This window comes from Rana temporaria, chromosome 4 (genome assembly GCF_905171775.1).
Source record: "Rana temporaria chromosome 4, aRanTem1.1, whole genome shotgun sequence".
NCBI classification, from domain to species: domain Eukaryota; kingdom Metazoa; phylum Chordata; class Amphibia; order Anura; family Ranidae; genus Rana; species Rana temporaria.
The window spans coordinates 110,937,185-110,962,987 of NC_053492.1; the positions used below are offsets into that span (position 1 = coordinate 110,937,185).

Consider the following 25,803-nt stretch of genomic DNA (forward strand, 5'->3'; position numbering starts at 1 on the left):
GTTTTTGAGGTGATGTTACCATCTTCATCATTGCCCAGTTCAAGGTCCAAAAAGACAAGGGTGTTGGCATCCACTACATGAATGAAATGGATGCCAAACTTATTATTATTGCAATAGGAAACAAATTTATCAACGGTGTCGAGTGACCCATCCCAAATTATAAGGACATCATCGATATACCTCCCGTAGTATATCAGATGTTTAGCAAAGGGGTTTTGATTCCAAATCTGAAGTTTTTCCCAATACCCCATAAACAGGTTGGCATAGCATGGTGGAAAATGTGCACCTATAGCCGTGACAGATACCTGTCTATAGAACTTATCCTGGAAGGAAAAATAGTTCCTCTCCAGGGCATATCGGGTGCACTGGCAAATTAATTCCGATTGACTGGGATTCGTATGGTCTGCTTCTGATAGGAAGTGCTCAACTGCACGTAGTCCCCCCTCATGGGGAATTGACGTGTAAAGTGAGCTCACATCCAAGGATAACCATAAGTGTCCTGATTCCCATTTATATTGTTGTAAGGTATCTAGGACATGTGCAGAATCCTTTATGTAGACAGGGAGGGAAATAACAAGAGGTTGGAGGGATGCATCCACATATTGTGATACTCGACTGGTGATGCCATCTATACTCGCCACTATTGGTCTGCCTGGTGGACATAGCGGGTCCTTATGGACCTTCGGGGTGTGGTAAAAGTAGGGTGTCTTAAAATAATTCATTAAAAGTAATTGTTTCTCTGATTTTTGTATATTACTACACTTAGAGGCGCCTCTCTTCTCTTTTATACTCTCCATCTCCTGCTGGATTTTGCTTCTAATCCCCATGTGGATGGATATTTTATGGTTACACAACCTATCAAATTGCTATAATCTTTTTATATGTACTATAAACTGAAGGACTTATGAATAAATGGCTGTGGAACAAATAATTTGAGTTTCCATTATTTCTTATGGGGAAATTTTCTTTGATATACAAGTGCTTTGGATTACAAGCATGCTTCCGGAACTAATTATGCTCACAATCCAAGGATTTACTGTATATCCACTGGACACAATGATTACAGCCAGCCAAATACAATGATTACTACTTGCGGCTATATCCACTGGACACAATGATTACTGTTAGGGGCTATACCTGCCGAAACCAATGATTACTGCTTGCAGCTATATTCGCTGAATACAATGATTACTGCTAGTGGCTATATCACATGTAAAAAATCCAACAGGCTGGTTGTACCCAAGTCGATCGATTGATAAACATGGGTAGAATCAGCCTGCCCATAGATCGATCGAGTCTCAGCCAGTCACTGTTGAACCAGACAAGATTTAATCCATCTATGTTCAGCTTAAGACTGAGGGAAGCTGCCAACTGAATAGAGCATACATGTGTCCTAAAACATTGGTATTTCTATACAAATATGAATTTATTTTACCTAAAGGCACCTTTGTTTCCATGATAGGCCTCATTGTCACCGAGTGAACATTTTGTATTGGCCACAGAATTCTTGGGGTCACCAATGCACAGTTTACAGAGGTTGGATTTAGTATCTGATCCAGGAGCACAGCTCTCACCGAAGAAGGAATCTGTCCAGGATTAACACAATATAAGTCATAAATCAAATAAGTCAGATAATTCATAAACTTAACAATGCACCCTGGCTGTGATGAGTGCTGGTAATGCCAATGTTTTGCCTCTATCTAAGCTTCTAACATGCAGTATTCAAACCATAAATATATTTTAGCTATAACCGGTGACATGGAAGTGTTTGATATGATGTACTGGCTCTTTAGCACACTGAACGTCTGTAAAACCGGGCTTCTGTGGCCTTGTGTATTTATGTGGTCACTGAACCCCTCGTGTTACATGTACATTATCCCATGTCTATTCTTCATAGGCATTAAGTTAAAAAATGGTTAAAATCTTTTTTTGGGGAGACTGCCAGATATGGGGGGATTGGTTGATGCTTTTTTTTTATCTGAAGAAGAATTTTGCACATTTATGGCATGTAAATTCTAGGAGTATGATTATTTTTTTCAAGTTCATATTTAGACTCTGTGGCATTTCATTTGTACCATCATTTTGAATTGACCGACTGCTTTCAGATGCATGGGAACTGCAGTCTAAGCAGACCATTAAAACCCTCTCTTTTATGGACTACACACCTTTCAGTGGATTCAATAATAGACCTGGGGATGTACACAATACCTACAGAGTGTTTGTCTCTAAACATTTCCTCTATCTGGACCTGCCTGAATCAGCTATGAGATCTTCCCAGGGGACATCTGTGTTATCTGTGTATGACACATGCCCTGGGTGCCACTTAAAGGGGATACCGCACCACCCAGTAATAGGGATCATAAGGGTCATCAATAGGAGATACAGGCAACCCTGTACTGGTGCTGGGTCCCATTGGGTCAGGGCAGGAGCAGGCAAAACAAAGGATAGCTGTCTGTTAGGAAGAATACAGCTAATTATGTGACAGGAGCCAGGCTGTGACTGTGCCATGTAACCTGCTGCTGTACTCATGGGAGTTTGAGCTAAGTTAGGTTCCTTATGTGAGGGTGAAGGACTCTCATATGGGGAGAGGGGACTGTAATGTGAAAGGGCTATGATCTGAGGTTGGGGGGTTAGAATGTGAGGGTGAAGGACTCTGATGTGAGTGGGGGGACTCTGATGTACAGAGGACTCCTGTGATGTGAGGATTGACTCTGATCTGAAGAGTGCAGCATAGACGAATCTACATCTGCGAAAGTACGTAAGGTGTGATAATTTGCATGTAGTTATTATTAATATTCAGGTTTTATATAGCGCTAACAGTTTGCGCAGCGCTTAACAAAATGAAGGCAGACGTTACATTACATTTTTGTACAAGAGGAATCAGAGGGTCCTGCTCACTAGAGCTTACAATCTAAAAAGGGAGGGTCAAATGATACAAAAGGTAATAGCTGTGGGGGATGAACTGATGGAAGAAGTAAAACAGTGTTAATTAGAAGCATGATAGGCTTCTTTAACGAGAAGGGTTTTCAGGGATCATCTAAAGATGGATAGATTTGGGGACAATTGAACAGATTGAGGTAGGAAGTTCCAGAGGATGGGAGAAGCTCTGGAGAAATCCTGGAGGTGCGCATGGGAGGAGTTGACAATGCTAGAGCTAGAGCCAGAGCTAGAGACCAGGAGGTCTTGGGAGGACCGAAGAGAGTGGCTTGGTTGGTATTTTGGGTTAGTGATGTAGCTGGGGACAGAGTTGTGGATGGCTTTGTAAATTATTGGTAGTACTTAGAATTTTATTCGGTGGGTGAGTGGAAGTCAGTTGAGGGATTGGCAGAGAGGGGAGGAGCACACTGAATGGTTGGTAAGGTGGATGAGTCTTGCAGCGGCATTCATCATGGACTGAAGGGGGGATAGTCTATGTAAAGGTAATCCAATGAGGAGTGAGTTGTGGTAGTCGAGGCGAGAGATAACCAAGGAGTGAATTAGAACCTTGGTGGTGTCATTAGTTAAAAAGCCTTACATAGTGCTATAATTTGTTAAATAAAAGATTAAAATACAGTAGGTTTTATTTGCATTTTTGAGTTGATATTATGGTATAGTTATATAAAATATTTGCGGGCTTGCTATAGGTTGCTATCTTCTATAGATCTGTTCCTCTGTAAAATGGTCAATCATTTTCACTTGGCTTTTATCAATTTTGAGGAAATGGTTAGATTTAGTTTCATTTAGCATTAGCAATTAATATCAATATATTTTTTTTATCTAATTGCTACGTTTTTTCTTTTATTGTACTGTCATGTGCAATCACAGATGGAGACAGGTTGGTCACATGATCAGAAGACAAAGCCAGTGGCTGAGCTGTACTCACCAATGTCACAATTGTCATTCTGCCTTCTAATTAGACTAACAGGGATAACCCAGCCAGCAATATCACCAACACCGGTAAGGCAGGCCTTCTTGCCCTTAATGTTGTTCCAGTTGATGTCTTTGTTGCTTTTTTTTACCAAGGCTACAGCACGCGGTGACCCGAAATCTAAACCAAAAGGAATAATAAAAATGATACTGTGTCATACATGTGGAAAATTGGAAAGAAACTGCGCAAAATACTAGACAAACAAAAAAGAAATAAAGAAAAACTGCAATGAAATCACAGTCTATTCAATCCGAGAGCTGCGATTACCATGTAAACAATAGATAAAAAGAACAAACCGTGAAATAAATATAAATCGCACTACCTCTAAACCATGTGAACCATGAACATAAAAATAAAAAAATTTTGATCATATCATTAGATCAATAAATATTAACTAAAAATAAAAATATATATAGACATATAAATAAAACAAATATTGTAGCAATAAAGTCCATAAATGTTTAACACATGAAATGCCAAATCACTTTTCTTTGGACAAGTTTTCAACTGATTTTGGAATTTGGCACAGAGCACGGGCATTTGGCATTTCATGTGTTAAACATTTATGGACTTTATTGCTACAATATTTGTTTTATTTATATGTCTATATATATTTTTATTTTTGGTTAATATTTATTGATCTAATGATATGATCTAAATTTTTTTTTTTTTTTTGATGTTCATTTATCACTGTTTCACTGTTGAGGGACTTGAGAGTGCTATATAGTGCCCTCTAGTGGCTATCAACCTCTCTTGTTTTTCGGTATATTAGTGATTTATATATACCATCAAATACCACATAGTTTATGATTTATATCAATATATATAACATAGTTTTGTGTGTTTTGTGATTCAAACATTTGTTTCACATGGTTTAGAGGTAGCACGATTTATATTTGTGTCATACATGTACCTAGATTAAATTCTGAGTGTAAGTATAAAATAAATATATCCTTGACATTTACTAACAGTTAACAGTTAAACACCTTTAACATTGTAGCCAGGATCGCAGTAGTTACAGATGTGTTTACCTGTTTGGAAGCTTTGCCCCTTACCTGTGGCCCAAGACGAGTAAATGTATTTGTGAGTGAATAACTCCTGCTCTACCAAGTGTGCTCAAATGATGTCAATTATCACAGAAAAATCAAATCAAAATACTATTAATACATAGGAAATCAATGGGTTGCTGCATACACAAGATTGTGTTCAACCAATTCATGTGCCAAAATAAAATAATATGTGCTGCGCTACCAATCTTTAAACACTAAAATGTGTCCATCATGGCCGGAACTTTTTAGTAAGTTGTGACCAGCGGCACTGGTCCATAAGGGGCGCCGCCAGCCCCTAATCTCCATGCGAGGTGCCGGACGCATAGATTTTTACAAGGTTTTTTTTTTTAAGCACATGATTAGAGCCCGAGGCTATAATTGGCTTCAAAAAGGTTGAGCCCACTCACATTAGCGAATCAACATTTGCTATTTTCTATCTGCTTTTCCTCCCGGCCAATCAGGACAGAAAGCGGTTCCTAAGACCGGATTGGCCAGGAGGAGAAGCGACTGGATTGGCCGGGACGAGAATCAAGGGAAGCCGCGCGTGACCTGCATGGGGTAAGTGCGGGGCTGGCGGGCTTGCGAGCTGGCGAGCAAGCGTGGTGGGGGGGTTGTTTGACGACCTCCCCCAAAAACTGTGGCACCAGTCGCCACTAGTTTTAGTGTTTGAGTAAATGTATTGCCTGCAATGCTGAGCTGCAGTGTCCACTTAGGGGAAGACCATGAAAAATGCTCAGCTATGGAATATCTTTAACCTTGGAGGCTAAGTTTGCTAAATAAAAAATAAACTATTTACTTAACTTAATTCTAAAGAGTTGTGAGTGCAAATTTCAGTTACTGGTAGAGGCATCTTAGAGCAAAAACCCAGCAACGATCAACATGTGGTGCATCTGAAAGATTTTGTCTTACCAGGATGTTTGAGTTTGTCAGGGTCTCAAAGCTATTGTTTTAGCCCCTAGAGGAATTCAGTGTAAGTGCAGCTTTCACATAGCATTATATCCTACCAGTGCTACTACTTTTTTGTTGCCTTTTAAAAAGGCACGTCTTCACTTCTTACCCCTTTTTATACTTTCTACATCCCCTATCTATGCCAATATTTATTTTTATTATTATTATAATACAGGATTTATATAGTGCCAACAGTTTGCGCAGCGCTTTACGATATGAGGGCAGACAGTACTGTTACAATGCAATTCAATACAGAAGGAATTAGAGAGCCCTGCTCATTAGAGCTTACAATCTAGGAAGGAGGGGTAAAGCGGTGTTCCAGCCGCAATTTTTTTTAAGTCAGCAGCTACAAACACTGTAGCTGCTGACTTTTAATAAGGACACTGACCTGTCCTGGGCGATCCTTCGGATCATGTGATGGCGCCACCATCCTCATTAAGGGAAACAGGCAGTGGAGCCTTGCGGCTTCACTGCCCGTTCCCTACTGCGCATGCATGAGTCGCGCGGCACTTTGTGAATGGGCTGCTGTCTTCTGGGACATACACAGGTCCCAGAACACAGCACTCCCATATTTCCCAGAAGGCAACGAGAGAAGGAAAAGAATGAAGACTATTGCGGAAGAGGAAGTGGCAAATTAGGAAGATCTGCCTAGCAACCCCCATTTCTGGTAAGTAAAACATTTTTTTTTTTAGGAGCCATTTTTTTATTTTTATGGTGGACCTCCGTTTAAGTGATATAAAGGGTAATAACTGTGGGGGATGAATTGATGGAGAAAATCAAAGTACAATAAACAAAGTTTTTTTCAAATGTACAGGTTCCCAATGTGGTATCCAAATATAAGAAGGGCAATACACAATATAATTACAGTGGATGTATAAACTTTTGGGCAATTATGAGGCAAAGAAAACTATTATTAACAATGAATATCACACACAGCCTTTTGAATTGAAAATTAGCATGCCATTTTAATTAATACCTGTATATGGGGATCCAGGGGTTTTACAGGGACCAAAATCATCTGCAAAAGCAAAAACACACTACATCAGAGTGAAGGGCAATGTACGAATGCATAACTAGAAATTATACAGTCTAAGGGAAGAGTCGCCAAACTTTCAGTTTAAGGGGCGCGGCGTATATTTTACAAAGATTTGTGGGCTGGAAAATAATCAGTATTATAAATGAATCAATTCATTTTAAATTAATAAATAAATACGCTCCAAGAACAAATTTCATACAGACCCCCCCCCCATCACATTGGAAGTTCCCCCTTTCAAATTTTTCGCCCCTTCACATCAAAAGCCCCCTATCACATCAGAGTTCTTCCATCTGTATCAGAGTCCCCTTTTCACATGACATCACATCACAGCCCTCATTTCTGCACCAGAGTTCCCAGTTTCCGCTAGACATGTGCACACATTCGTCCGAAAAATAAATGTATTTAGTTACTCCCGAAATTTGTTTTTATTTGTTTTGTTTCTTTAAAAAATGCATTTGTCCGAAATTCCGAATTAATTAAGGTTGAATCTGTCATTGAAGGGTTATGGTGTCTGTCGAATGTTCTAAGAAGATTCAATGGAGCAGCTAAACTGTATGACGCCGCAATCGTACATTTCTGGTCGAATGTTCCGCCTACAAGCTAAAGAAGAATTCTAAAGTTGTATGACTAGTAATAATTATATTTATAAATTATTATTACTAGTCAACCAACATTCAAATTCTTCTATAGCCTATGGGCCGAGCATTTGACCAGAAATGTACGATTGCGGTGTCGTACAGTTTAGCTGCTTGTTGAATCTTCTTAGAACTTTCGACAGACACCATAAGCCTTCAATGACAGATTCGATGTCTGTATGTTTTTCGCTGCTTTGTCGAATCTTCGTGTCGAATGGTCTACCCAACACTGTCTCTATAATGTCGAATCTATGTAGAATAATCTTGGACTAATAGAGTTAAAGGGGTTGTAAAGGTTTGTCTTTTATTTTCTAAATTGGTTCCTTTAAGCTAGTGCATTGTTGGTTCACTTACCTTTTCCATGTTTTTTTCTTTGTTTGAATTTCTTACTTCCTGTTTCTTCTCAGTAAGCTTTCCACCATCATCCAAGTGGTGGAAAGTCATTTAGAACAGCTTACTGAACACCTTACTGAGGAGGAACAGGAAGTGAAAAATTCAGACAAAGGAAACAAAGAAAACAATTATTTAGAAGGGAAATTGAAGGAAAATGTAAGTGAACCAACAATGCACTAGCTTAAAGTAAACTATTTAGAAAATAAAAAACTAACCTTTACAACCCCTTTAAGGTTAGGCACATTCAACCACAGGCTCGATAGACACAGATTGCTATTGTCGGCCTCATGTCGAATCTTCTATCTATATTGAACTGTTGTAGCAACGAAACCGGAAATAAAGATTTTTTTTTATGTCGGATCTTTCAGATTTTGGATTCTGCCCATTCGTTTTTGTTTGTTAAAACAATAACGAAAATACCCCCGAAATTCGGACGAAAATGCATTCGGATGAAAAAGAATGTACATGTCTAGTTTCCGCATCAGAGTCCCCCATCAAGGAGTTCCCCCTTTCAAATCAGAGTCCCCCTTGACACCGAAATTCCCCCATCACATCAGAGCCCTCCTTTGCACCCCAAGCTCCCCCTTGTTCATTAGAATTACCTCTTTACATTACAGCCCCCCCCCACCTTCACATACATGACAATAATTGGATAATGTTTGCCAACACTGACATCATAATGATGTGGTAGTATATTTTTTAAACATTTAACTTTTGCTCTTACCTTTATTATGGTATTCTTCTACTGCTGGCAGCAGTCCGCACGTCAAAGCCTCATACATGTATTGTACCTCAAGTTTCACTGCATCAGCTTCACCTTTCTAAAGAAACAAGAGGCAATAAATTAGGGCAACTAATGCCTAATTAACCTGTGACAACTTCAGGTCCACTTATTCCAGAATTTTATATACAATTTTATATTATTATATATTTTATATAACGCAATGAAACACATTTTTGAAAGCTCCCCACAGGGCTTCTAGGTGTGACTGCAGCATCTTGTGATTCTATGATGTGCAAACTCCCTCTTTAAACTCTTGAAGCTCCATGCACACTAGTGTTTTTTAACCACTTAAGGACCAGGCCTATTTTTAAACTTGTTTTCAGGTTAAAGTAATTTTTTTGCTAGGAAATTACTTAGAACCCTCAAACGTTTTATATATATATATATATATATATATATATATATATATATATATATATATATATATATAATTTTTTTTTTTTCAGACACCCTATAGAATTAAATGACGGTTGTTACATTACTTTATGTCACACCGTATTTGCGTAGCGGTCTTAGAAGCGCAATTTTTTGGGGAAAAATACACTTTTTTGGATTAAAAAATAAGACAATAGTAAATTTAGCCCAATTTTTTTATATATTGTAAAAGATAATGTTTCGCACATGTCATGCTTCAAAATTGCGCCCATTCGTGGAATGACGACAAACTTTGACCCTTAAAAATCTCCATAGGCGATGTTTAAATATTTTAGCAGGTTACCAGTTTTGAGTTACAAAGGAGGTCTTTTGCTAGAATTGTTGCTCTTGCTCTAATGATCACGGAAATACCACGCATGTGTGGTTTGAACACTGTTGTCATATTTTTTTACACGGTCACTTTTATTCCTGTTACAAGGAATGTAAATATCCCTTGTAATAGAAAAAAAGAATGATAGGACCTCTTTAATGTGAGATCTGGGGTATTAAAAAAAAAATCTGATCTTAAATGTACACTTAAATGCAATAAAAAAAAGTGAATCAGTATTTAGCCTCTATGTTTTAAAGCAGAACTTCACCCAAAAGTAGAAGTTCTGCTCTTTCTCCTGCTTCCCCCTCTTCTGTCATATTTGGAAGACTTTTTTGAGAGGGAGCGGGTACTTAACTCAATTGCACATTGGATTAGTGGGATTAGCAGTTTACACAATAAATATAAGATTTTTTTGTGCTTGCTTTTCATTTCATAGGAAATGACAAGGACACAAAATCAACAGGTATTTTCTGTACTTGCTAAAAAAATTTTTTACCCTGATCATCTAATGCAGTCACCATATTTAAGGACTAGTAAGCTGAAAAATTGTTTCTATGTTTAGATAAACTTTAGGGGTATATTTATTACAATTGCATAGCTGATAGTCCATCGAAGCGGAATTAAAATTCATTCTGAGCGACAAGGGAAAAATTAAATGTTCTCAGGCTATATTTTCTATGGAAAATACTATATTATGGCCACTAGATGGTGCTGAGGAGCATACTCATTTCCTATGATAGGCTGTGCCATACTGCATTATGGCCACTAAGGCCCCTTTCACACTGACACATTTTTCAGGCGGTTTAGCGCTAAAAATAGCGCTGCTATACAGCCTGCAAAAATCGTGCCCTGCAGTCTTCAGTGTGAAAGCTCAAAGGCTTTCACACTGAAGTGGTGCGCTAGCAGGACTGCTCCAAAAGTCCTGCTAGCCGCATCTTTGGAGCGGTATAGGAGTGGGGTGTTTACCGCTCCTGAACCGCTTCTTCCCATTGAAATCAATGGGAACCGCGGTAATACCGCCGGCAATGCGTCTCTACAGAGGCGCATTGCCTAGCGGTATTAACCCTTTTTCGGCCGATAGCGGGGGTTAAAACCGCACCGCTAGCGGCCGAATATCGCGGTAAATACGACGGTATAGCGGCGCTAAAAATCACGCTGCTATACCGCCACCGCACCTCCCGTGTCCAATGTGAAAGGGGCCTAAATTAGAAGTCTCAATGTAATAAGATTTTAGACCTTGTAAAGTCTTTGTTGATTTCATATAATCTGATAGGTTTATTGATGACATCTTTAATGAGGATGGGAAAAAACAAACATTTTGGACCTTTGCTAAATTAGCCTTGGGATCGGGCTAATTTATAAGTGTCATACCTATAATGCTTATTGCAACTGATCAGATTTATCCTGTCAATATTCTGTGCAGAATTAAAAGCCAAAAGAAGTGTTTCCTTTTAGTAATACAGAAAGTAATCTTAAGGCCCATACACACGAGCAGACTTTTTGACAACAAACTTCAAAATGAGCAAGTTTTAAAAAAAAATTCTACCGTGTGTACGCTCCATCAGACAAACATTTTCGATTTTCATCGGACAAAAGTTTGCTCTGCAAACGGACAAACTTTTTCGGAAACAAAAGTCCTATCGTGTGTACAGAAATCCATCGGACTTTTGTCCGAAGTACAAATACGCATTCCCAGAACCAATGTTAAAATCAACCAAAAATAGCAGAAGTTGACCCAGGGGTGGCAGTAAAGAGCAGAAAAGACCAGAAAAATCTAGTGATGTTGGGAAAGTTTTGGGAAAGTTTGCAGAAAAGTCCTGCCATGTGTGTGCTATGGGTGCGTGCCCAGCCAACGCCGTTCGGACAAAAATCCACAGAAAAGTTTGTTTGAAGTCCAACAGTGTGTATGGGGCTTTAGACACTACAGAACATTTGATAAACTCAAATCTGGGCTCCACATGAATCCCTCTCAACCATGAATGCCCCTCCAATAGTGTAATCATTTTGGAATAAGGCTCAGCAGGCAGAGCTCGACTCCCCCGGCGCCCAGAGAAGGGCAAAAGTGAAAGGAATGATGCCTCAATCCGACCATGTGGGTGAAATCATTTATCTGGTGAATGCATATCCAGAGGAGAGTGGAATCACCAAGTGCACACAGTATGGTTGAAGAACTCAAGATTTTACATAAGACGTTTAAAACATCATGTCTCATTTATGGACTTTTTAGTCACGGAATATGATTATATTAATGTTCAGTTATCATCATTTTGTTAGTCTCAACACTTAACACTGGGTGTTTTGTGATTTGAGTCTCTAGCGCCACTATTTGACTTTATTTATTTGGGAAATATATATATTTTCTTACAACACAGACTGTATAATGAAAAAAACAGCATGGTAAATGACCATTAGATCCAGACATATAAACATTTGAAATTATATGCAAACCTTAACTTTTCCTGTGAAAGATGAGCTTAGTTCTTCCCTGTCCCATCTTCCAATCCTTCCTATTGGTACTTTCATTTGATTGGAACCAGAAGGTGTAGGGGGATAGAGGCTGAGCCCAACTCACATTATTAAAGAAACGTCTTTGTATGCATACAACATTAGCAGCCTATACCTCTGGATGTAGTGGTCATTTTAGAATGTTTTTATTGAAAATGTTGCATTGCTTACATAACCAGAGAAGATCTGTGCATAATTTTGTTAGTACTGGTATAGAATATTTAACTCACCAGAATCTGTTTAATGCAACACTTTGGACAGGATGCCTCTGTGCATTCAATGGCCCCACCGCTTACAGCTGACCAATCATCACACTTCATCTTTTCCAGTTTATTTATTGTACACCACCTCACTTTGTTTTTGGATGAAAGATGTGCATCTAAGTAAAGACATCATTCTATTTACTATGTGACTTTAACATTGAGTTATTATACACATAATACATACACTAAGGACCAGTTCACTGACCCTTAGTGCAGAAACTGGTGCAGAAGCCATTGGAATACATGGAAAACATTGTGCATGCATTTTGTGCAGAAAAAATGCACACGGAACTGAACGGAACTGCGTCTGGTTTGAAGTGGCCCTTAGTGATAACAGGTAGCATGGTGAGCTGCTGATTAGCACTGCAGAATTGTCATATTGAACCAGCCCCGGAAGCATTTGCTCCCTTAGTGACCAGGCCATTTTTTTGCGATACCGCACTGCGTCGTTTTAACTGACTGCGGCTGTGCAACGTTGTACACAAACAAAATTGACGCCCTTTTTCCCCCCACAAATAGAGCTTTCTTTTGGTGGTATTTGATCTGCAGTTTTTATTTTTTGCACTATAAACAAAAAAAGAGCGTCAATATTGAAAAAAAGCTATATTTTTTACTTTTTGCTATAATAAATATCCCCCCAAAAAATATAATAAAAAACACATTTCTTCCTCAATTTAGGTTGATATATATTCTTCTACATATTTTTGGTTAAAAAAATTGCAAATTGCATAGGTTTATATTGATTGGTTATAGCATCTACAAAATAGGGGCTATATTTATTGCATTTTTATTATTATTATTATTATTTTTACTAGTAATGGCGGCGATCTGCGATTTTTAGCGGGACTGCGACATTGCGGCGGACAGATCGGACACTTTTGACACATTTTTGGGACCAATGACAGCGATCAGTGCTATAAAAATGCACTGATTATTGTGTAAATGTCACTGGCAGGGAAGGGGTTAACACTAGGGGGCTTTAAAAAAAAAACTGTTTTGTTGTCAGGAATTCCGATCGTGTGTATGCAGCATAAAAGTGCCTTGATGTTCTATAAGTGGGAATCAAAGTCAAGACTACAACAAATACATCATGAGATATGCCAAAGCACATGCTTTGCACCACATACCTTCAGTCAGTGCTTTCATGGTATTGAACAATTTTACTCCGAGATAGAGGAAAGCATCCACCCCAGATGAGAGAAGAGCTAATTGTAAGGTAGAATCATCAAACATCAAATCTTTCCCATGTGCAGAACTGAACAATTTGCATTGCTTTTTCTATAATCAACAAAGGGAAAACAAATTCATTCAGTTCATTCAGAAATGTGTATGAAGAAGATATAACAATTGTGTCATTATTCTTGGTAACATGGGTCCAAGCAATTTTACTAAAATTATATTGCAAGTACTTCACTTGGATGTTTTACCACTGCTAGAATAATCCAGCAGAACTGCTATTACCAAGGCTTCGTTCACATGGGCGTATAAATTCGTACCCCATGTGAGGACTGTGTTTGCCCACAAGGGGATGGCACAGGTGTTTCATGCATCACCATGTAGGAGGTCCCATTGCCGTCATTTGGGATGCAGAGGCTGCATTGACATAGCCGCTGCTCCCAATGTGACATTGGTGAGGGTACACAGCCCAGAATGTACCCAGAAACAAAACGCCTGTGCATCCTCAGCTCTCACATGAGGCATACAGTCATATGCCCCATGTGAATGAGTACAGGTATACCCAACTTTTAAGTACACAATGGGACCAGAGCATGTATGTAAAACGAAAATGTACTTAAAGTGAAGCAATACTTTTTATTCCACTTTTTAATGCATGTACTGTATTGGAATAGTCATTTACAGGTATAACGGATTACCTAGGCAAGCTGTCCCACCCATGTCACTTATGGTTCAGGAGCAGTGCCATGTCAAGCTGAGCAAGATTTTCCATAAACGCCAATGTTACAAAACAGGAGCAGTACCATGTCAAGCTAACCAAGATTTTCCATAGACGCTAAAGTGTCCTTACTCGCGGATGTATGTAAAGTGAGTGTACATAAAGCGGGGTATGCCTGTAAAGGGGTAAAATGGATTGAGACAGTAGGTGTGGCGCTGTTCTGAAAGGCAATGCTATACCAGGAACCTGAGTGCTCCAATTACACACTCTAACCAGTTATTATATTTTCACTATACTATCTATTGCACAAAGTTGAAAAAACAAAGTGACTGGTGCTATATGCAGCTAATTAACTTACAATGTGATAATTCATACATGTGACAAAAAGTGCAATCTTATTTAAAGTGACTGGTGCTTTGGTGAACAATTTAATAAACACAGTCCTTTTACAACACAAAGGGGGTTATTTACGAAAAGCAAATCCACTTTTCACTACAAGTGCAAACTACAAGTGACAAGTGCCCTTGAAATTGCACTGAAAGTGCACTTGGAAGTGCAGTCGCTGTAAATCTGAGGGGTGGATCTGAAATGAGGCAAAGCTCTGCTCATTTTATCATCCAATCATGTGCAAGCGAAAATGCCATTTTTTATTTGCCTTGCATGTCCCCCTCGGATCTGCGGATAGAGAAATAGATGGACAGCCGCACTCCAAAAAGTCTTAAAAAAGACGTGCTCTTTATTGATGGTAAAAATGCACAGCATACAATCAGCATACAGTGGGGAAAATAGCTGATGCGTTTCGCATTGACTTTCAATGCTTAATCATAGCTGATCTACAGCAACTGCACTTTTAAGTGCACTTTGCACTTGTAGTTTGCACTTGTAGTGCAAAGTGTATTTGCCTTTCGTAAATAACCCCAAAAGTCTTTTGCAAAAAAGTGACAGGTGCTCTTCATTTCTTTGTATCCTTTGTACTGGTGCTTTTTATAGTGCCCCCTAAGGTATTGCACTCACTGGAAATATTCACCCCTCAAAGGGTTTATTTCACTTTCCCAGTGCTTGCCACTGTGCAGCAGTTTCCAGATCCACTCCTTTAGTGATTGTTCTTTGCTTTACTCTTTTAGGTATTCATCCGTATCACCCACATGCAGAGAAAAGATGCTCCCATAGCATAATGCCGTTTTTCGAAAGATTTATGGAGATTATACAGTTGAAAACATACTCACATCCTCTCTGTATATTCAGAGCGTTTAAAACCGGGAAGCCAGGACAATTCGCGTTCCACGACTCAAAACCGTAAGTGAAGCATATACGCTACAAGCTCCGCCCTACGTGTTTTGTCATCAAGGCGTCACCTAGAGCAGCGCCATCTTGCTACACTTCCTGGGGCAGATTCACAAAGATCTGCACCGGCGCAGCGTATCTGAGATACGCTACGCCGCTGTAACTTACCTGGCTTTGGTTTGAATCCAGAAAGAATTTGCGCCGTAAGTTACGGCGGCGTAGTGTATCTCTCGCGGCATAAGGGGGTGTGTTTCATTTAAATGAAGCGCGTCCCCGCGCCGAACGAACTGCGCATGCCCCGTCTGTCAAAACTCCCAGGGTGCATTGCTCCAAATGACATCGCAAGGACGTCATTGTTTTCGGCGTGAACGTAAATGGCGTCCAGCCCCATTCACGGACAACTTCCTGGGGCAAATGAAGAAAAATTTTCAAAATTAGACGCGGGAACGACGGCCATACTTAACATTGAGTACGCCACCAGATAGCAGCTTTCACTATACGCCGGAAAAAGTTGAACAGAAACTACTGAAAAAGAACGCGACGCCCGCTCGTACGTTCGTGGATCGTCGGAAATATCTTATTTGCATACTCGCCGCGGATTACGACGTGAACGCCACCCAGTGGCCGCCGGAAAATTGCATCTAACACAGATGCCGTCGTATCTTGTTTGGTGGATACCAAAACAAAATACGAAGCGCAAAATTTGAAATTACGCGGCGTATCAACAGATACGCCGGTGTAATTTCTTTGAGGATCTGCCCCCCTATCTTTATATGGCATGTGGTGACCTGACGAACCCGGCGACGTGATGGCGGCCATTTTTGGGAGCCTCTTTTCTCTGCATGTGGGTGATACGGATAAATACCTAAAAGAGTAAAGCAAAGAACAATCACTAAAGGAGTGGATCTGGAAACTGCTGCACAGTGGCAAGCACTGTGAAAGTAAAATACCCCTTAAAGGGGTGAATATTTCCAGTAAGTGTAATACCTTAGGGGGCACTTTAAGAAGCACCACCACAAAGGATACACGCCTGAAGAGCACCTGTCACTTTTTTTGCAAAAGACTTAGGGGATTATTTATGAAAGGCAAATCCACTTTGCACTACAAGTGCAAACTACAAGTGCAAAGTGCACTTGGAAGTGCAGTCACTGTAAATCTGAGGGATAGATCTGAAATGAGGGGAAGCTCTTCTGATTTTATTATCCAATCATGTGCAAGCTAAAATGCTGTTTTTTTATTTTCCTTGCATGTCCCCCTCGGATCTACAGCGACTGCACTTCCAAGTGCACTTTCAGTGCAATTTCAAGTGCACTTTGCAATTGTAGTTTGCACTTGTAGTGCAAAGTGGATTTGCCTTTAGTAAATAACCCCCTTTGTGTTATAAAAGTACTGTGTTTATTAAATTGTTCCCCAAAGCACCAGTCACTTTAAATAAGATTGCACTTTTTGTCATATTTATGAATTATCACATTGTAAGCTAATTAGCTGCATATAGCACCGGTCACTTTATTTTTTCAAGTTTGCACAATAGATGGTATAGTGTATGTAATCACCGGTTAGAATGTGTAATTGGAGCACTCAGATTCCTGGTATAGCATTGCCTTTCAAAACAGCACCACACCTACTGTGTCACTCCGTTTAACCCTATACTCCACTTAGGTGGCTGTATTAGTAGGGGCATCCGTTCAAATACCTATTTATCAGGGGAAAACATGTACTTTTTTGCCCTGAAAATATAGGGTAAACAGTGCCTGCATGTTATACGCCAATATTTTTTTTTTTACCAACGGGTGCGGGATTGGACGGTCCACACATTGGGGGGGGGGGGTGTCAGGCCAGCTGCCCCGCCTCTCCTGGCCCTGGGACAACACTGCCAGTATACTGTAAAATTAAAAAAACATTACTGCCAGCCCATTCTCATACACCGCTCCTCCTGTGTCACTTTCAATGTAAATCAATTACCGCCGCTCTATCTAGCCACTCTCCTCCTCCCCACTTCGCCTCCTCTTCAAGCGTAGCTTTTTATTGGAGGATGAGAGTGGTCACGGTACTAATTGAGGTATTTAGAAGCTTTGTTTAACAATGAGAGTGACACAGGAGGAGTGGTGTATGAGAAGGGGCTCCTGGGGGGTCTCCTGGGAGTGCAGGGGGGCTTTATAATGAAAAGGGGCTGTGCAGGGAAAAGGGGCTGCATACTGTGCAGGGAAAGGGGTCTGTGTACTATGCAGGGGGTCTGTGTAATGTGCAGGGGGTCTGTGTAATGTGCAGGGGATCTGCGTAATGTGCATGCAAAGGGGTATGTGTACTATGCAGGGGTCTGTGTAATGTGCTGGAGGTCTGTGTACTATGCAGAGGGGCTGTGTAATGTGCAGGGGATCTGTGTACTGTTAAGTGGTCTGTGTAATGTGCAAGGGGTCTGTTTACTATGCAGGGGTCTGTGTACTGTTCAGGGGGCTGTGGAAAGTTTTTTTTCCAGACACTTCCCTCTTAAAGTTAGGGTGCGTGTTATACGCCGATAAATACGGTATATATATTCAGCCATTTGCGCGTTATCCCCCACAATCTTTTTTCACCCATGTGAATAAAGGCCTAAGATATAAAGGACTAAAGAAAAAAAGGTACAAGCTAAATTAACCACACAAATATTGAACACAAAAATGTTGCGCTGTACCGAGTAAAGATTCCAGTTCATGCAAATTAACATAAGTTGAATGAATGACAAATCATGTGAAATCGACAGTGCAAACAAAACAATTTAGAAAAAAAAAAAAGTACATAACTCAGCCCAAACAAGACCATAAAAGTACAGGTGTAAGTATATACAGAGTATGGGTGTGATGACGTCAGCACTATGGTCCATCCGTCACATTTCGTCATAGAAGACGTCAACAAGTGTCTGGTAAATCTAATGTGAGTAACTTTCTTTTTCACAGTAAACCGCAGATTTACATATACTATATACTATGGAGTTCTTTTACTTGTTTTTTCATGTTTAAAACGGTGTAATTACCTTGGTTGAGATCACAGTGGCTGATCATTTCAAAGTTTTTCTTTCCACTTTGAAAGCACATCTAGACCTTTTATAATTTTGGGGTCTACCCATCTGTTAAGCATCATGTCTTTTTGTTGATGTAACAAAAAAGTGGATATGCACAAGATAAAATCTACACTAATTAGCATGAACTGGAATCTTTACTCTTGCTTACTGGGCATGTATACCCCCTTCCTGCCCAGGCGAAATTTCAGCTTCCGGCACTGAGTTCCTTTATCTCACGTCGTGCGACGTGGCTCCCAAACAAAATTGACGTCCTTTTTTCCCCACAAATAGAGCTTTCTTTTGGTGGTATTTGATCACCTCTGCGGTTTTAATTTTTTGTGCTATAAACAAAAAAAGAGCGACAATTTTGAAAAAAAAACACAATATTTTTAACTTTTTATTATGATAAATATCCCAATTTTTTAAAAAAAATAATATTTTTTTTTTCTTAGTTTAGGCCGATACGTATTCTTCTACATATTTTTGGTAAAAAAATAAATAAATCGCAATAAGCGTATAGTGACTGGTTTGCGCAAAAGTTATAGCGCCTACAAAATAGGGGACATAATTATGATTTTTTTAAATTATTTTTTTTACCAGTAATAGTGGCGATCTGCGATTTTTTATTGGGACTGCGAAATTATGGCGGACACTTTTGACACATTTTTGGGACCATTCACATTTATACAGCGATCAGTGCAATAAAAATGCACTGATAACTGTATAAATGTGACTGGCAGGGAAGGGGTTAACCCTAGGGGGCGAGGAAGGGGTTAAATGTGTTCCCTACTAGTGATTCTAACTGTGGGAGAAGGAGACTGACTGGGGGAGGTGACCGATCTGTGTTCCTATGTACAAGGGACACAGCATCGGTCTCCTCTCCCTGACAGGACGTGGATCTGTGTGTTTACACACACAGATCCACGTCATTGTCTGTGTAATGGCCGATCGCGGGTACGTTGCGGACATCGCGGCCGCCAGGCACGCACATCGGCACCGCAGTGATGCAGCGGGCGCACGAGCGTCGCCGGCAGCGCTCGCGTGCCCACCAGTGGCTGGAGGAGCCGAGGACATCCATAGACGTCCTCCCGGCATTTGAGAACCACCTTGTGGCCGTCTTTTGCCAATGGCCCAGATACCCAGTGGTTAAAAGATACAGTGCAATATTTTTGTGTTCATATTTGTGCTCTCTCTTTCATTTACAGTAAATCAGATTACACAGGCTGTAGAGAGCTGCAAGGAAGTAGATATTTTTTCTACTATATTATGTTAAAGAAAACGACTCTGTGCCAATATTTTGAACTGTGACAAACATAAACTTCTAGATTCCATTGCTACTGAGTGCTTACATTTGTATATCATTATAGGAACCATGCTTTTACCTGAGCCTCCATGAGAAAGTTATTGATGTCCACAGTCTTGTCACCTATTTTTCTGGTCACCACTGCACCTACTGGAACTGTTCCTAAGTTACACTCCTTGTACTTGTTAAGGGGCTTCCTAGTGTTGTCTGGACACAGAAGCTCATACGCCTCTGAATCTTCATCTGCAGATACAGCGGTTAATAATCATATTAAAAAAATGCCTATTAAACCTGATTCTCTATATCACTTACTGTTGTCTTTTTTGCATACATGTATTTATATTTGTCTGAACAAACAGTTTACTCATAGAAGTCATTCAGAATTGTTCTTTTTTTTTTTATGCAGCATCTGAGGTCTGAGATTTTATGGCATACTACTTAAGGCAGCTGGGGGAATCACATAGACAATATTTTTATAAAGATTATGCTGTACTTTAAAGCGGTAGTTCACCCTGACCCACATGATGTTACCATCGAGACAGGCATTGTAGCGCGAGCTACAGTATGCCTGTCCCGATTTTTTTAACCCCGTACTCACCTCGTAGTCGTCCATCGTAGATTCCGGCTCCCGCGGGGAATGGGCGTGCCTATGGAGAGGGAGGATGATTGACGGCCGGCCCTGGCACGTCACTCTCCCCGAAGACAGCCGGAGTAGGTCTCGGCTCTTCACGGCGCGTGCGCACAGGCTATGCGCACGCGTCGTGAAGACCAAGCCTATTTCGGCTATTTCCGGAGAAGCGTGACGCGCCAGAGCCGGCCGTCAATCATCCTCCGTCTCCAGAGGCACGCCCATTCCCCGGTATCTTCGATGGACGACTACAAGGTGAGTATGGGGGGAAAAAATTCGGGACAGGCATACTGTAGCTCGCGCTACAGTGCCTGATTTAAAGGTAAAAGAAAAAAAAAATTTTTTTTTCCTGTCGATAGGGTGAACCCCCGCTTTAAAGTGCTGATGGAAAAAAATACAGGATTCATTGCAGCAGACAAAGTAGAAGTCACACCCTTGGCATTCCAGATTTACAAGGGGTACAACAAGAAATGAAAGGGAACAATCAAGATGCCTAAAACAGAATACAAAAAACACATTGCTACTTCATGTGAAACAGACCTAATATTTTTTTTTTCTTAAAACATACCAATAGTTAAAAGGTTATGAAAGAACAGATAGGCCCATAACAAATAAACGTGGCAAGCTGGTCACAAATCACAGGGAAAGGGTAGATGTAATAAATTATTATTAAAGAGCTGTTCAAGCTCTTTTGAAGAAGCACAAAGAAACAGTTTTTACAGATGAAAAAATTTGATTTTTCCTACAGCTTACCTGTAAAATAATTTTCTTGGAGTATATCATGGGACACAGAGCAGCCATAATAATGACTATGTGGGTTATATGCCACCTATAGGTGAATGGACACTGGCAGATAGTCAAACAGGAAGTCCTCCCCTATATAACCCCTCCTACACAGGAAGTGCCTCAGTTTTGTAACAAAGCAATGAATATCCCAAAAAAGATGGGACGGACCTTTGTGTCCCGTGATGTACACAAAAAAAAGGATTTTACAGGTAAGCTGTAGAAAAAAATAAAATGTTCTTATCGTACATCACAGGCCACAGAGCAGCCATAATAACGATTATGTGGGATGTCCTAAAGCAATGCCCTTGAGGGGAGGGAGACACAATCACACAAACTGCCACCTAAGAATGACTTCTTCTGCCGCCCAAAACATACTGTGCCAAAGCAGTATCCTCCATGGCTTTGATATCCATCTGGGAAAATTCTGTGAATGTCATCACCATTTAGACCCATGGGAGCCGAGGTTAGCCGGCCTATTGTTAGGCTGAAATAGGTCTCCTCACTCTTATTAATGGCCTTGCATGTGCACCGCCTCCCCAAAAGTTACATTTGTCAATTATTTTATTTTAATTTTCCTACTTCCGCTATTATTACTTTTCCCTTTTTCGGATCCTGTTGTTTAAACTTTTTTCTTTTGTCCTGTCTTTGTATTGTCTGGTTGGCTTACCAATGTGATCTCTCGTGCTACTATGTTCTAATTCTAGCTTGCTTTTTAGCCGGCAGTGTACCTCATGTCATGTCACATGTGTCAAAGTTGCGTCCATTCAGGAATCATCAGCTAGGGGTGAGAACATGGCTGCACCCCATCCCTCAGAAACATGGACTATTCCTACACTCATCTTTGCATCTTGTTTCAGGGCTCACCCCAAGTCTGCATGCAGCAGCAGGATGCCCCATGCAGATGCCGTCATAACACAGGCTCCACCATACGCAGCAATTTGCATGAATTAGGCAATTGTCAAACACCAAAGCCCTTATTAACAACTTCCTTTTTCGTAGTACCTTAAACACGTACAACACAGGCTGAAAAACATTTTCCAGACCCTATACCCACCCTAGACTAGATCTCGGGAACATCAAGTATATCTTGGCTGTTGTTTCCTACTGTTACCCCCATTTGCACTTGTCACATAATACTATCAAGTTATACTTAGCAGGGGTTCAGCATTTTCTGGACCTTCTAGACCAGGGGTGGGCAATTATTTTTTCGATGGGGCCAAATGAGAAACTAAAAATATTTTGGAGGGCCAGGCCAAAAGGCTAAACTCAATACTGCAAAAAATCAATTGTATTTCTTTATAAAAAGCAGTAAATATCATTGTTGGACAACTGGTACGAACACTTGTTATAGACATGGCACAGGAGGGGGACAGAGGCTGGGGACATGGCACAGGAGGGGGACAGAGGCTGGGGACATGGCACAAGAGGGGGACAGAGGCTGGGGACATGGCACAGGAGGGGGACAGAGGCTGGGGACATGGCACAGGAGGGGGACAGAGGCTGGGGACATGACACAGGAGGGGGACAGAGGCTGGGGACATGACACAGGAGGGGGACAGAGGCTGGGGACATGGCACAGGAGGGGGACAGAGGCTGGGGACATGGCACAGGAGGGGGACAGAGGCTGGGGACATGGCACAGGAGGGGGACAGAGGCTGGGGACATGACACAGGAGGGGGACAGAGGCTGGGGACATGACACAGGAGGGGGACAGAGGCTGGGGACATGACACAGGAGGGGGACAGAGGCTGGGGACATGACACAGGAGGGGGACAGAGGCTGGGGACATGACACAGGAGGGGGACAGAGGCTGGGGACATGGCACAGGAGGGGGACAGAGGCTGGGGACATGACACAGGAGGGGGACAGAGGCTGGGGACATGACACAGGAGGGGGACAGAGGCTGGGGACATGACACAGGAGGGGGACAGAAGCTGGGGACATGACACAGGAGGGGGACAGACGCTGGGGACATGACACAGGAGGGGGACAGACGCTGGGGACATGACACAGGAGGGGGACAGACGCTGGGGACATGACACAGGAGGGGGACAGACGCTGGGGACATGACACAGGTGGGGGACAGACGCTGGGGACATGGCACAGGAGGGGGACAGACGCTGGGGACATGACACAGGAGGGGGACAGACGCTGGGGACATGACACAGGAGGGGGACAGACGCTGGGGACATGACACAGGAGGGGGACAGAGGCTGGGGACATGGCACAGAGGCTGCAAATAAATTATCATATCACTTCTTCACATCATCAGTATGCTGTGTCTTCCTCCTGTGCCCCTTTCACCTCTCCACAGATCTGACCTGTGGAGAGGTGAAAGGGGCACAGGAGGAGGACACAGCATACTGATGATGTCTAGGTAGGATAGCACTTCACACTCTGCTGCTGGACTGAGGAGGACTCACCAGACAAGGCCAGGGCAGTGGCACTGAGGGCAGGCAGCAGGCGTCGCGAGGAGTCCTACTCCAACGAAGAGAGTGGAGACCAGGGTCCACTCCAGGTCCGGGCACCAGCATGGCGGCTGGCCGACTGCTACAGTCAGTCAGTCGGGCAGGCAGGCAGGCGCACTGGTCGGTCTCCGTCTGCCTTCACTCAGTCCACTCCGTCACAGTGGGGGTGCGTCTGCAGTGTGTCCACTACATCTGCTGCTGTGTGCTATCCCGCCGGTGCCGCTCTCCACAGAGTCCACACATTCTACGATGTTCCTCAGTTTCCCCGCGCTGCTCTTTTGAATAGGCTGGCAGCAGTGTTGTTAGCGCGAAAATGCGCTTTGATAATTGGCTGCGCGGCGGGTGGTGGTGGGCTGGGCGGTCAGAGAGGGCGAGGCTATGCATAATGTAGGAGGACTAGACGCTGCGGCTCACATTCGGATCTTTTTACGGGCACATTTCCCTTATTACGGACTTTTACGAACAGGGAAAAAGTGCCTTTTATTTACGTACTGTCCGTAATTCTACGGACGGTTGGCAACACTGCCCGGGGGCCGGATTAAAAGGTCCTACCAAGCATTCCCGTCTACCCATTACTACCGAAGCTTTCGTGACATGTCTGCCATCCTGTCACAAGCCTCTTTCAGTGTATTACAAAGCCTGGTACTGAAAGCGGCTATATAACTATCCTTTTATGGATTCCTTAGACCAGACAAATTCACCAGGACTGGGCCCAATTTGGTTGTTCTGTACACAAAACCTCTTAAGATTGTTCTGTACACAAAACCTCTTAAGAGACTATATGACCACTGCGTGCTTCATCTGCACTGTCTAGTGGCGGTGCTGGATTCACTGAGGACAAGCCTAAACGGTCACTAACTTCAAGGAGGTGTGATTACTGTGTGTCTAAAACCCCTCAGCACCAATCAGTTTAGTTTTCCAAACCATCAATGCCCTGTATTGGCTCTTTGGCTCTGTACAGCAGAGAGGCAGGAAAAAACATGCAAAAACGAAACTAGAAACTACAGGTACATTATATGATTGATTTTTATCTATTTTTAATCGTTTTTAAAAGGAATCTGTTAACTATTATGTCTCTATACCCTGTAAACAGTCATTTCAGCATAATTTTTTTTTTTATTTACAACTCCTTTAACCTGAATTTGTGGGAGGAGTCTCTCTCTCCCTTTATAAACCCCATCCTGCAGCTCCTTAACGTCGGTTCCACCCTTCGTTTTCGTTTTCTCCCCACTGTCATCATAGAATATGCCCCTTTTTAGGCATACTGTCCACTCTGACCAAGGCACAACTCAGGTCTAATTTCCTCTGCTAATCACTCATCACAAGACTCCTATGACACACATATATATACATATATAAAAACAAAACTGCACTATATTATCAAAAGTATTGGGACATCTGCCTTTACAAGCACATGAACTTTAATGACATCCCAATCTTAGTCTGTAGGGTTCAATATTTAGTTGGCCTACCCTTTGCAGCTATAACAGCTACAACTCTTCTGGGAAGGCTGTCAACAAGATTTAGGATTGTGTCTATGGGAATGTTTGACCATTGTTCTAGAAGTACATTTGTGAGGTCAGGCACTGATGTTGGATGGGAAGATCTGGCTCACAGTCTCCGCTCTAATTCATCCCACAGGTGTTCTATCAGGTTGTGGGCAGGCCAGTCAAGTTCCTCCACCCCAAACTCTCCCATCTGTGTCTTTATGGATCTTGCTTGTGCACTGGTGCTCAGTCATGTTGGAACAGGAAGGGGTCATCTGGAAGAATAGTCAAACATTCCCATAGACACACTCTTAAACTTTGTGGACGGCCTTCTCAGAAGAGTTGAAGCATTCCTAACGAGCTGTTAAATTACCTGACAAAGCTGTGCTTCTCAGAAAAGCTACATCTCCCTTATCTTCTTTCAAACATCTGCAATTAGAAAAGACACATATGTAAATATTACATCTTTAATACATTATACTGTAACTAATTTCTTTACTGTACAGCAGGGGTGTCCAACCTTTTGAGAGAGGGCCACTTAAGCAAATTGGTAACTGGTCGGAGCGGGAGGGTGACAGGTCCGTGTCCACGGACACAGCCCACTCTTATGGGCCCTCTGATCCAATCCGATTTGCCCAGATGGAAGGGGGC

At 41.6% G+C, this 25,803-nt stretch overlaps 1 protein-coding gene across 1 annotated transcript in view; it reads right to left on the reverse strand.

Moving 5' to 3' along the window:
• LOC120936434 (saxiphilin) overlaps positions 1-25,803 on the reverse strand; it is a 63,143-nt gene that overhangs the window by 9,613 nt on the left and 27,727 nt on the right. Inside the window, exons 8-15 of the mRNA XM_040348753.1 lie at positions 25,526-25,581; positions 19,863-20,026; positions 13,393-13,543; positions 12,233-12,381; positions 8,693-8,789; positions 6,881-6,922; positions 3,863-4,027; positions 1,436-1,586 (exon numbers count right to left, since the gene is read on the reverse strand). Coding sequence (XP_040204687.1) covers positions 1,436-1,586; positions 3,863-4,027; positions 6,881-6,922; positions 8,693-8,789; positions 12,233-12,381; positions 13,393-13,543; positions 19,863-20,026; positions 25,526-25,581 — 975 coding nt within the window. The remainder of the gene's footprint in view (positions 1-1,435; positions 1,587-3,862; positions 4,028-6,880; positions 6,923-8,692; positions 8,790-12,232; positions 12,382-13,392; positions 13,544-19,862; positions 20,027-25,525; positions 25,582-25,803) is intronic.